The 14,144-nt window shown below is 40.3% G+C and overlaps 1 protein-coding gene across 26 annotated transcripts in view; it reads left to right on the top strand.

Annotated features, from left to right (window-relative positions):
- Positions 1 to 14,144, top strand: part of DMD (dystrophin) — a 953,416-nt gene that overhangs the window by 887,452 nt on the left and 51,820 nt on the right. For all 26 annotated transcript variants that reach the window (XM_083612216.1, XM_083612211.1, XM_083612219.1 and 23 more), the window contains one exon: positions 11,220 to 11,294. In XM_083612216.1, coding sequence (XP_083468342.1) covers positions 11,220 to 11,294 — 75 coding nt within the window. The remainder of the gene's footprint in view (positions 1 to 11,219; positions 11,295 to 14,144) is intronic.

The raw sequence follows: 14,144 nt of genomic DNA, 5'->3' as shown, positions 1-14,144 counted from the left end.
ACATTCCTTATGCCAGCCTTTCAGACTATTGCAAATATTTACCAGCCTTTAAGAAACTTTATTTGCTTGCTTCTGCAGCAGCAAGGCATTCACTCGCTAAATGTGACTTTTCTCTCTGGTTCTTTAAAACTAAAAAAGAATACTGTGAATTCAGAGGTACAGAATGATTCTGAGTGTGTGTGTGTGTGTGTGTGTGTGTGTGTGTGTGTGTGTGTGTGGTAACCATTTCCACAACATCATAAGTGAATGGAGGACTAGACACAATTTGCATATACTAAGTTATATGCATAGAGACAAGTTCAGAAATAATTATTACTCCACTTTCTCCACTTAATCCTGTCTCTACTTTTGTGTTTATATGACTGTACTAAGGGCCAGCGAGGAGGAAAGCAGCTGGGGATTTATATGCAGAAGGAGGTGCATTGAAGAAAAGTAATCTCTCTAATTCAAGAGCCTCATATATAAGACTCTTAGAGTCCCCCATTGGGTCCATTGCACTCCTACCAAACTTCACACAATTCAATTCTTTTCAGGGCAAAAAAGTCACAAATGACAGGCTGGTGTAGTTATTTCACAAGATGAACCGCAGTTGAAATAGTCTCAGCTTGCATTTAAATTGCCTTAATACAAGCTTCCAACAAGTTTTGTCCTTGCATTGAAGAAGTGAAACAGGCAGGTATTAGAAAGCAGATCCTCTTTCAAAAGCTTTATTTCTTTTCGGTCCTTGCAGTGTTGTCCTGCCTCAGATATAGTACCAGAAATTAAGTGCTTGCAATAGGTGGTAGGCATCCAAGGCCAGTCCTACGCTTTTGTGGTCCCTTGGCCTTTTCCAGTCTTAGAAACTGAGATATGAAAGGAGCTAAATGGCACTTTAAACTTAGGTTATGGGCAAAACAAATGGAATGTCTAGGTGCGCTTTTTAAATAACAAGAATACAAAGCTGAAAATGAATGAGCTGCAGCTAAAATATTATGTTCATTTTTCACATGGTCTAGTCCTCCCCCTGCCCACCCCCCTAATATTCTTAAGAGGGTCTCTTCTCCAGTCTTCAGAGAGTAGCTGGAAGTGGGGATGCAGAAAAAAGTCCTCCTTTCCTTCCATTCTCAGTTTTAATCTGAAATCTTCGGTGCAGTACTGCGCCCAGAGCTCAGAAACTGCTCATGCTAATGAAATTCCCTGTCACAAAATGTGTGTAGAACAATGGGAGTTTTGAACACTGGCCTTTTCTCCTCCCTCTGAAATTATACCCCGCCCTTTCTTGGTCTTACTGTAGAACTACCATCACTTAATAAAGAGGTGGGCAGACTTCAGGCTTATGTGATTTACTTTGTTTTTTACCAGAGACATGAGATCTACCAAGCAGAGCCTGTTGCAATGGGGATATACTTAGAATTTAAAAATTCTGAGCCCAGGAATTTGTTTTGCATACAAGAACTGATTTGGGCTCCCATGCTGTCTGGTACTGCTGGGAGTTGTAGTTCAACAACATACTGAATGCACTGCATTACTATCCCTGGCTTAAGGCACAAAAATGTCAGTATTTGAAGCGGGACATCTGCAGATAGAAGTTGTTGTATGCAGCGTAGTAGTGACATTTTTATATAGGGACTAGGGTTAAAAAGGTGCTGAAACTTGTTGGGCCTAGGAGGTATGTGGTATATGTGGTGTGCAAGAGAGGGAAGTTATAAATAGTATGTAGAGTATGTTTGTGAGAGTGCCCTGTGTTAGGTAACTGACAACATTATTCTGGCTGCGCGGTGTGTCATGGTATGGCATGGCAATTGGGGCAGCACAGAGGTTGGTGGCGTAAGTTCTAGAAAAAAGCCCTGATCTTAACCATGTCTGTTCAGCAGAGTAGGTATTATTGAATTCCCTACGGCTTACTTCCATGTCAGTGGAATTTGGATTGCAGCCAACAAATAATAGAGTGGTGGCAGAAAAATACAATCAGAGATTCTGGCAATGGCAGCAGCTATGAATTAGGCAGTGGGTGAACTGGACACCTGAAAGAAACCAGGCAGGTGAAGGTCAGGGTCAGCCTGGAGACCCTAGGACTTATGCTTGTGGAGCAGGACTTCCCCCCCTCTTCTCGCCCATGCATCTCCTTCCAAATTGTCTCCTGGGGGGTCAGGAGAACCCCCAAAACAGCATGCTGGGAGGTGGAGAGGGGGGTTGTTCTGTCTAGCAAGCTGAAATGCTTGCATGGCGGGTGGGTGTGTCATAGAGCAACTCTGAATTCCACTCAGTGTTTTCAGTATTTGTCTACCTATGTTTCACAGTCTCTGTGTTGATCCTATGTTGTGTGACATCTCAGAGTTGCTTAAAAATATTTATCCTGCCTATGCATTTACATGCAACATGAGCATGTCTTCACTGTTGTATTTAGCAGGGAAGGTTTTGAATTGTCTGCCCCTAGTTAGGGTCAGAAGTGGGATTTTAAAAATGGAACTGTTCTTCCCAAACTTGGAAGGTAATGCACCTTTTCAAATCAAATTCTGAGTCTTATTTTGAAATCTGTCAAACCCCCAATAGCTCCATTTGGTGTGTGACCCATCAGTAATAGTGGGCAGCATGCCAGAGGAGGGGGAATATAGAGAACCCTACTTTGTCCACAGCTGAAACAGGAAAAAAAGTAACAAGAGTTTAGTGTGGGGACAGGGGAATTTGTTGGCTGGAAGACAGAAATTGAGGGACAGTTTAAGTTTGCCCTGTTTTTTTGTTTTAAACCAATATGAATAATTGCTGCAGTTGTAATGCTTGGTGTTTTTTGTTTTGTTTTTTTAATCAAATTTGCCTGAAGTTTTTAAGGCAACATTTGGTCTAGAAGCATTTTTAGTACATAATTAATAAATAAATGTGACCTTCTCCAAAACTGCAAGAGAGATCATTCTCTTCATGCTCTCTGCGGGTTATGCTGCTTCCTGATTTTTTTTTATAATCTGGTTATATATAGATGATGAATATGCTCTTAAGTGATTTTCTTTTCCTACAAGATTTAAACTGCAAAATAACAGAGCACACTTTCATGGACAAAATACAATTTCCTTCCCCCAAAACACAGCTACAAGACAACATATTTAATCCCAATTCCCAAGCCATGGCTAAAATGTCTGACATCTATAAGGCATTGCCATCTCTTTTCCTTACATGTTCGAGGGAATGTTGATTGGTTCAAGCATTTCAATAGCACATAAGTCAAACTATTATTTATTTCATTATCTTAGTTCAAACTTCCTAGTATTAACACTTAAAGCCAAATAATTTCAATCAAATTTTTTTTAAAAAATCAGTAATCTTAACACATGTGTTAAATTATAGCCAGTGATCTTAAGCATGGATAAGTACCACTGAATTGTAAACTGTTTTCAAACTACATCTTAAACTGCACCATAGCTCTGTGGTAATGTCTCAGGAAAATGTGTACTGTTGTGTTTTAATGATATTTTAGCAATATCGACCTCAGCATTTTCAGTTAACGAAAGGGTATGTTTCCTCCAGGTAAACTAGTGTTGTTTTAAATGGTAATTGTAGCAGCTGGATGCAGTCATGAATGTGGACTTATTTGTTACCTCTTTGGATTCTCTCTGAATTCACCAGTGTAAAATAGTAAAGGCAACTCACAGTTCTTAACCTGAAGCATGATGCTTTTTAGTTTATATTTCCAGAATCTATTGCTTTATCATCTGTGACTGTAAACCCTATGTGTAAAAAGAAAGTGGGGAGACATAAATAGGTCGCAGTCACTGCAAACAAACATGACACATCTCTTACACAATGTATTTTTGAATTTGAATTTTTTTGTATCAAAAGCTAGAATACATTGGCCATAAACTGGCATGGAGATCAGCTGTGGTAATTGAATGAACAGTTTCTCTTTTAGATCGCTTTCTCTTTGGCATTCAAAATGGTGTCTATATTATTCTTCTATCTGGCTTTCTGGGTCATAGAATCATAGTTAGAAGGTACCACAAGGGTTTTCTAGTCCAATCCCCTGCAATGCAGGAATATGTGGATTATAATGTGTTTCTGGATCTAGTGCAATTTATTCAAGAATTACAATACTAAGCTGGCATCCCATTATATATCCTACCTCTGGTATGTCTGCTTGCCAATTCTTTTGTAAGTGGGGAAAAAAGACCACCATTCACTTTTGTATGTTAATACATTTATAAATATATTCATAGTCCAAAATTGTTCAAAGTTCTGTTTTTGGAATAAACTTTTAAAGAACTGACAAAAAAATATTAAAATGAGCAAGAAGAAAGCCTGATAGCATGACGTGCTGTATTTGATAGCAAAACTGTATGTAATAACTAAAAGTAACTAAAAACATTGAGTTTCATAAACTAACTTCAAAGACAGACAGTTGCTGTTTTCATTTGGAGTTTTTTACCCTGATAATTACCAAGCATAGTAGGAGACCCTGAAATCACTGCAGTTGAGTAAGGATTTATTAGTAGAAAGTGAGGTGTGCAGCTGAATGTTGCTGCCCTGAACTTACACTGATGCTGGTTTATGAAAACTTAATTTTGACTCCAAACCCAGGATTTGAAATTCTTGTTTGAAACTCAGATCCCTGTTTACAAGAATATCCTGGTAAAATTTTGAAGTTTATATCCCAACAGGCATGACTCATAGAATCCTTACATTATTCATTGTTGCAGCCCTGCATTAACCATAGTTGTTAATTTTGGCGCCTACATAATGCTGGAGCATGTAAAGATGACAGGCAAAAACAGTGCACTGAGTGTTACATCTTCACCATTGCATCTGAATTGATCGTACTGTTCAACTGTTGAACAGTTGTCCAAAGGTTACCTTTTTGCACTCCTTTGGCCCTCCCAAGTTGGAAAAGGCAGCTTTTCTAAGGTCCTAGAGCACCTAACCGACAATTTAGTTTTACGAAAGATCAGGTCCAGTATATAGATAAAGCATAGCTAGCTGTATTCAGAGAAAGACCGTGTTTTCAAGCAGGCTTGAAATCATAGTGTACCACAGTTTGCCAATTTGGACAAAACAGTAAACCAAAAGCAGAAGTGAAAGCTTCCAAACTCCTCATCCTGGTTACATGGAAGGATCAGGGAGAAAAGGAGGTATACCACATTTGTATGACATTTGGAAAATAATATTTATTAAACCCAGTGGAATACTAGCCAAATATTTTAAGGAAATGGCATAATAAATGGATTATTGAAGGCCAGTTAAATTCAATTTGACTTTCATCCCAGTGTGGCTATCCTGTTGGCCCATAAAATGGTCAAAATCAGTTCTATCTGGTTCATTCAGTTTTTACTTGGTTCAGTGGGAATCTGGTCTACTAGCTCTCTATAATGCTATGGACTCTGTATGACCATATTTTTCCAAGCTATAACAACTTTTCAATATATTTGTTATATTTTTTTTTTAATTAAGCCAAGTGTGTTGGATAAGCAGAATTTATTATAATAATAATAATAATAATAATAATAATTTATTATTTATACCCCGCCCATCTGGCTGGGCCTCCCCAGCCACTCTGGGCGGCTTCCATAAAAACCAAAAATACAATAAAATATCACACGTTAAAAACTTCCCTGAACAGGGCTGCCTTAAGATGTCTTCTGAATGTCAGGTAGTTGTTTATCGCTTTGACATCTGCTGGAAGGGCGTTCCACAGGGCGGGCGCCACTACCGAGAAGGCCCTCTGCCTGGTTCCCTGTAGCTTTGCTTCTCGCAATGAAGGAACCGCCAGAAGGCCCTCGGCGCTGGACCTCAGCGTCCGGGCAGAATGATGGGGGTGGAGACGCTCCTTCAGGTATACTGGACCGAGGCCGTTTAGGGCTTTAAAGGTCAGCACCAACACTTTGAATTGTGCTCGGAAACGTACTGGGAGCCAATGTAGGTCTTTCAAGACCAGTGTTATATGGTCTCGGCGGCCGCCCCCAGTCACCAGTCTAGCTGCCGCATTCTGGATTAGTTGTAGTTTCCGAGTCACCTTCAAAGGTAGCCCCACGTAGAGTGCATTGTAGTAGTCCAAGCGGGAGATAACCAGAGCATGCACCACTCTGGCGAGACAGTCCGCAGGCAGATAGGGTCTCAGCCTACGTACCAGATGGAGCTGGTAAACAGCTGCCCTGGACACAGATTTGACCTGTGCCTCCATGGACAGCTGTGAGTCCAAAATGACTCCCAGGCTGCGCACCTGGTCCTTCAGGGGCACAGTTACCCCATTCAGGACCAGGGAATCCTTCACACCTGCCCGCCTCCTGTCCCCCCAAAACAGTACTTCTGTCTTGTCAGGATTCAACCTCAATCTGCTTCCAGACACTCACACAGGACCTTCACCGCCCTCACTGGTTCTGATTTAAAAGAGAGGTAGAGCTGGGTATCATCCGCATACTGATGAACACCCAGCCCAAACCTCCTGATGATCTCTCCCAGCGGCTGCATGTAAATGTTGAAAAGCATGGGGGAGAGGACAGAACCCTGAGGCACCCCACAAGTGAGAGCCCAGGGGTCTGAACACTCATCCCCCACCACCACTTTCTGAACACGGCCCAGGAGGAAGGAGCGGAACCACTGTATGACAGTGCCTCCAGCTCCCAGCCCCTGAAGACGGTCCAGAAGGATGTTATGGTCGATGGTATCAAACGCCGCTGAGAGATCCAGCAGAACTAGGAAACAGCTCTCACCTTTGTCCCTAGCCCGCCTGAGATCATCAACCAGTGCGACCAAGGCAGTTTCAGTCCCATGATGAGGCCTGAATCCCGACTGGAAGGGATCCAAATGGTCCGCTTCTTCCAGGCGTGCCTGGAGTTGTTTGGCAACCGCTCGCTCAATCACCTTGCCCAAGAATGGAAGATTTGAGACTGGGCGATAGTTGGCCATCGTGGCCGCATCTAAAGATGGTTTTTTAAGAAGCGGTTTAATAACCGCCTCTTTCAGCGGGTCTGGGAAGGCTCCCTCACGGAGGGAAGCATTCACCACCCCACGAAGCCCATCGCCCAGTCCTTCCCGGCTAGCTTTTATAAGCCAGGATGGGCAAGGATCCAGGAGACAGGTGGTTTGGCAGAAGATTCCTTGGACTATCCTAAACATTGTACTTTATAGGCAGCTTAATATGCATCAGGATAGAACATTAGCCATTGATACATCCTATTCAGCCAGCATTTTCAATTGAGTCTGAACAACTGTTGACTGACTGCTCTTTTCATAAAATCTGGCCAATAGCAAACTGCAATAGTCATGCTGTACATAATAAGAGAGACAAATCTTCCATGCCAACATTTAATATTTATTATTTTATTTTTCTATCAAGTTGACTCACTTATTATTCCACCCTTGCTCTGAAGATCAGCATTAAACCACCTTCTTCTTCTTCTTCTTCTTCTTCTTCTTCTTCTTCTTCTTCTTCTTCTTCTTCTTCTAACAACGCTGGGTTGTGGGGGAGTGGCTGGCTATTCATGCAATTAAGTAAGCACCCACTGAACTGCCTCTTTGCCTGACCTCATTTTATGTTCATAGAAGCAGGTATGTTGAGCATGTGGCAGCAGGTTTCCTGTTCACTTAAAGCTGAGGTGGGGAACCCTTTTCAGCCTGAGGACTGCATTCCCTCATAGATAGCCTTCCCAGGGGGACATTTGAATTGTGGGAGGGGATAGATGTAAAACTAGGCAGAGCAGTAGGTGTCACTCTTACCATTGTAGATTAGGCTGCATTGCAGCAAGGCAAAAATCTGAGATTCTAGGCATACATACACACTTCTCCCCATCCTGCATCCAAGCAAGTTAGAAGTGTTATCACACTTGCAGGAGACATTGCAACCAGCCAAAAGAATTCAAGGCTGCAGAGCCAGGACTGTTAAGGAGGTATAACAATATATCTCTGTTGAATATTTTTTTTTAAGCATAGTGAATGTGCTGCAATTTCAGTTTCCAAAGAGTAATCCTTTCATGTACTATGTGAAGTTCTTGAGAAAATAACTATTCCTAATTGTGGTGTTGAAATTTAAATGCACCTTCTGCAGCAGGGCTGGCTCAAGACATTTTGTGGCCAGAAGTGATGACAAGATGGTCCTCTTTCCCAAGGCATGTGCAGATGCCAACTGAACTGTAGTTTAATCTTACTCTAATGCTAGTAAAGGAACTATATCTTCCACTGCTCTTGAAGGCAGCATGCTAGCATAGGGGTGCGGGGCAGGCTGCATGGCACTCACAGCTCTGGCCACTCCCTGCGCTTCAGCATCTGCTGCCTGAGGCAGATGCCTAACTTTGCCTCTTCCTGGAGCCGGCCCTGTTCTGCAGGTAGAAATAGGCATGTGTGTATTGTTTTAGCTGTCATGAACAATATGACTTGGTTGTGGTCAGGCGAGGAGCAAACAGAAGTAGAAGTGCAGCATTAGAACTACCCACCAAAATGTCACCACATATGTAACAAACCACCCATTAAAAACATGTACTAAAAAGCTTCTAGACCAGCAGTGACAGCAGAAGTGTTTTTTTAAATCTGATTTTATGGTGAGCAGGCAAATCTGGATTAAACAAGTATAAATTATAGGCTGGAATTTTGATGATAACAGGCTGTGGATGGTAAAAAATATATGTATGTGAGCAGCCCTGATTTCAGAATAAACTCCTGTCTGGAAGCACTCTTTGTTACAAGTGTTTTGAAGAGAGTGACATGATATTATGTTTTATTGGGGTGGTTGGGTTCTGGAGTAGGTTACTCTAGGAGAATGATAATATTGATAATTCCTATATTAAAAAATTCTTAAAAGCTGCCTAATTTCAATCATGTGTATGGATCAAGCATACAGCTTCATTGCCACAGCTTCATATGTTGTGAACAAGCCTCAGGCATATATGAATGGGTGCCTTTCTGCTGCATAATTTAAGCACTATCAAATTAGCTAATTTTACTGGCAACTTCTATTTATAAAAGAGATCCAAATTGAGAATGTTTGTTAAGAAAAACATTTCATTGAAAAATGCTAGTGGGAGGGAAGTGGACAGAGGTTGAGGGGTTGTTACGCTGTAGCTGCATGTAGCAAAGAGCTATGAGCAGTGGCTGCACTGTGGGGGAAAAGGTCTCCAGCAGAGTTGGCAAATGGAGGAAAAGAAAGGGGGTAGGTGAACGTGGAGCTTGTACATGCTGTAGTATCCATGTAAAAGTATTATTAATCCAGATATGCCAACTAATTGCTGTTTTTGTATAAAGTTTTACTGAGTTTAGCTCTCCTCCTAACATTATCATTTACATTACTTAAAGAGCATTGAAATGCTTTTTTTTCCCTTTCACCAGATGCTATTTATATGTTAATCCGCATTATCTCACTTCTCTTTCTCATTTGTAACATAGTATTCTTGCTTCTTCCCTCTGTCCCTAATTAAAGCATTCTCTTTTTTTACACATCTGCACAATGAAATTGCAGTCACAGTGCCTTGGCAAAAGAGGTCTTTATTAATTTGCTTTCATGATAGATTTATTGTCTATGGGATTGTTTAAGTACCATAGTTTATTCTAAGCCACATGAAGGTTTGTGAGGCACTTTCTATTATGGTGAGGCAGATCTGGCAGGAAGGAACAATGCCGAAACAATACACTAATGAGCAGCCTATTTAAAAGGTGCATGGAAGTCTGTAACAGGAATACAGCAAATACATAATGAAGGCTAGTAGTATTAACAAGATAAGGTATTTTAGCAGACATTCAAAATGAATACTCCAAAAGCTGCAGTCTAGATATTGTGATGCTTGTCTCTTTGACAGCTAAATGGTGATATGAAGTGAGTTTTTTGCTACTTTTTTATATTAAAAAAAGGTGGGCAGGAGAGTACTGTATCTCTGGGTGCTGAACTCTTTCATGGGAGTTTTCTGCACTTCCTAGAATATTTACCAGACATGAGAAACAGAATGGAGGGAAAGTCAGAAGAGACCTATGAAGTGAAAAGAACATTTTGTGTGTGTGTGGTGCTTAATCAGGATTGATATGCAAGGCTTTCTTTGTGAATGCTAATGTCAGGTGTGATTGTGCAACTTCAAAGGCTTTTATTCTTTGCTCTGTCCCCATGAAAAGAAGCAGTGTCCACAAGGCAAGGAGAAACATGCACCAGATCTAGAGGCACATTTTTGTACAGTATACGTTTTGGCACATTCATCCCTCATATGCAAGATGAAGCCGCGTTCAAAAGTGGGCTGTAGCATAGAGGCATGATGGTAACAAAAGCCCACCTGCCTGCATTCCACCCCATGCTGAAGCAGAAGGGGCTCACTGGGTTTATTTCGGAGCTTATATATTTGTTTTGTTGTTTTTAAATGGAAGTAGGATGAATAAATATTTTAATAAAGATGTTGTGGCGCTTCTGTTTTCAACCCATCTTTACTTGGGCGAGATCCCATTCTGTCCCTGTTCATTGTAACTTCAAAGGGGCACCTTAACTGCTCAGTTATTAAACGAAGTGAAATGGTAGGCTTGGGAGGAATCTGATGCGGCAAAGAACAAGCACAAAAGTAGGTGAAAGTGGTGCTGGCGTTGGCTCTTTATAAAGCTGCATTGTTCTCTGGTGCATCACGGTGTTTAGTTCCTACATGCAAACCCTGGCAGAAGTCCCTCCTTCCCTCCCTTTATCTTTGTTCCTCCCTTAAGTCCTTCTCTTTTTCCCTTTTCAAGTACTCTTTACAAAAAGCCTGCCAATCCCAAGCCGAAGGAGGGGAGTGGGGGGTGGGAAAGGAAGATTTCCTAATTCATATCCTTAAAGTAACAACACTTTAGTCCTGCAATAGTACTGTGCATCATTTTGGCCATAATCCAACCAAACCAAAAAATATCTTAATGCCATGAATTTCAATAGGAAGAAGTTTAGGAGGTGCTTAAATCTCCCTTGAAATCACTGAAACAGCGCAATCTTATACATGTCCACTGAGAACTGAACCATGTTGAGTTCAGTGGGACTTGCTCCTAGGTGACTAGATACAGGTTTGCAGCCTTAATGGTACTTAACTTTGGCGGGTTTCTGCCCTTTATGTGTGAAGCATATCACATGAGAGCAGTGTTGTTAATATTAAGAATAGCCTTTTCATGGTTACTGGTTTAATTCCTCACATTTAAAATGAAGAAAATATTTTAAGTTCTTATTTAAAATGAATCTTTAGTTTATCTGTTCACCAAATACTGTGCCATTGCATCAATTATGAAATAATTGATTTTCTCTCATCCCCTTTTTTCTTTCATTCACCTCTTAGCTGACTTGAACAATGTCAGATTCTCAGCATACAGAACTGCTATGAAGCTCCGAAGACTACAGAAAGCTCTCTGTTGTGAGTATTTTACTAAACTTTCATTTTTTTGTATATGTACTTCAGAAACATATACTTCAAAAATTGTGATGAGATAAGTAGCCTTGAGTCCTGTCAGGGAAAAGGTAGGGTATAAATAAAAATTTAATAATAATACTTCATTGTTAGTTTCCCCCATATTGTTCCCCCACCCCTTATACTGTTCATTTTCAGACTTGTACCCAGAATATGGCTCAAGGAAATACCATTGTTTAAGCTGGAGTTTTGTGAAAGAAATAAAATAATGCAAGGTGGAATACATGATTCTCCCTCTCCCCATTTTATTGCCTCAACAATTCTGTGAGGTAGGTCAGGGAAATCTTTTTAAATAAAAACAACAACGGGGAAATGTTATGAGCCTCAGTGAAATTTCCCCTTAATTTGGATATGTAAACATTTTAAAGGGAAGTTGCACACCATAGTTTCTTTTATTTTTTTCCATTTGAAAATTGTTTTCAGTTTGCTTGTTAAACTTGACAGTTTTGGGTTCTATTTGGGTATATATTGAGGATGTGGTTGAAAGCCCTTTGAACCACATAGATCTTGCTTCTGGAAATGCATATGTTCTAAGAAATGTCTGGTTACTAACATCATTATATGAAAATATGCAAAATGCATACACATAAATACACGGCTTTCAGGAGGAAGACCAGAGACAAAAAAGACTTTAAAATAAACAGAATAACATCATCAGAATGAAATAAAAGCTTCCTCCCTTTCAATTATATGTCTCATATGCAGGGCTTTTTTTCAGCTTTTTCCCGGCACCTCTCAGGTGGGCACCATTGCCATTCTAAGAGGATGAGGGAAGTGTTCATGGTGAGTTCCGGCACCTATTTTTTCTAGAAAAATAGCACTGCATATGAAAGCCAAAATACACAGTAGTAGTAATAATAATAATAATAATACTGAAGAGTTTCTAACTAGACTGTGGGCTTTGAAACTAACTGAAGGTTCGTGGTATCTGTTAATGAATGTTGGTATTTCTGTGCTTTCATTGTCACCTAGAGGGTGGTATCCAAAGCTGTCTGTGTGTGAATGGAATGGACTCCCACTTCAGCTTCCCCTCTTCCCTCACAGCACCCCTGATGTTCCCTCAAAAGGGACTCCAGAGGATTAGGTGACCATCTGGTGCTTGGGGAGCTGCTGTAGGGAAGAGGGGCAATTGAAGCCCCATTATATGAGTGGAAATCTGTTTGTGCAACATTGAAGGCTGCAGTAAGCTTATAAAGCAAAACCTTTTTCTGAATTTTGGTATCTCATATTGTTATGAATCTGTTGCTATAAGACTTAATTAAGGCTGGGTTGTTAGAACTGAGAAATAGCCAAACTCATGTGTATTTAAGGTGGTCCCAGGTGTGTGTTAGGGTACAGTAAGAGGTGTGGTGGGCCTATAGGTAAGTCTTTTTATTAGCATATGTGAAAGCTAATTAAAGCAGGCAGACATTTTAAGTTGTGACCCTTCCTTTAGGAATTTCACATAAGTTAGGTGCTAATTAAGTCAGACAAGCTTCCCTGAGATGTTCGCCTGGTGAGCAGATAAACCATTAGGAAATACAGAGCTCAAAGGGGCTAGGTGTGAAAAGTTTATTCAGGGGATAAGAGTGTAGGGTTTAGAGTGGCAGGGAGGAGTTAAGGAATAAAGTTACTAAGCAGTGGGGTGGAGAAATAGTTGTTTTTAAAAAAGCACAGGATGCTGATGTCTGTTTTGAACCCAGTGCTTTGGCTATGGGCTCTTGGAATGTAATGCTGCAGATCCCTCTATTGCATTCAGGTTGTATATATGTGTCAATAAACCATGTATCATAAAGACACCGCAGGCTCTGCTTTGCCTCATTGAAGGGGGGACACAGACCTGGTACTCCTGGAATCTTAACACAGCTCAGATATTGGGATGATGTGTAACAATATAACCACTCCATTAACATGGAAGGGGCTATGCAAAAGCAACCGTTTTACATAGGTGTAAAAATAAAAAAGATTATAGCATTAACTGAGGCAGTTCTGAATGCAGTATGTTTCACTGGCAAGTGTAAATATGTACTGGTGGTATGCTGTGGCACATCATATATAAATTATTGTTAAAAAGTAAGTCTCTGGAAATGTAAAGCTGTACAAATTGCTTGGTTTATTTAAGATTGATATGTGTGTGTTTCATACCACTCCTCCTTCAAGCAGTTGTAAGAACTTTACAGCATAATTTGTCTTCACTTGCAAGTTTAATTAGGGCCAAATCAGGTTTTTACCATTCCGGATGTTCTTATTAAACATGCATTGCCACCTCTGCTAAATACCTCAGCCTATTGTTCATGCCTGCTTCAAAGGGAGTTGTTTGATATGGCTGGCTAACAATGTTTGTTCTCCAAGGAATTATAATTCCAAAGTAAGAAGCACAAAGCTAGGGTTGTCATATTTTGGAGAGCGAAAAAAGAGGACACATTTGCCAACCTCTACTTTTAACTACTTTTACTACTTTCAACTCTCATTTTAAATACCCCTATTATATGTAGGCTATAGAAGCGGTGATGTATTGCTAGTAGCAATGTTCTTAACTTTCAGCAACAAATAACCCAACTTTGTTGCTGTTAATGAATTTCCAGTAGCATAATTGTTTTAATCTTGAATTGTTGATATAGGGAAAGGAAGAAAGATACAATATTCCTTAGAAAGTTAGGAGTATTAATTAAAAAGAAAACTTGTTTACTTGAGATTATGGCTGCAATCCTATACACACCCCCATTGAACTCATTAGGGCTTACTTTTACATGGACATGTAGAGAAGTGCACTGCAAGACTGTAGTTTTATTTGCACTTACTTGGAAGTAAGACCTA

The sequence above is a fragment of the Podarcis filfolensis genome (genome assembly GCF_964270895.1).
Source record: "Podarcis filfolensis genome assembly, chromosome: 4".
NCBI classification, from domain to species: Eukaryota; Metazoa; Chordata; class Lepidosauria; order Squamata; family Lacertidae; genus Podarcis; species Podarcis filfolensis.
This window is presented reverse-complemented; position numbering and strand designations above follow the sequence as displayed.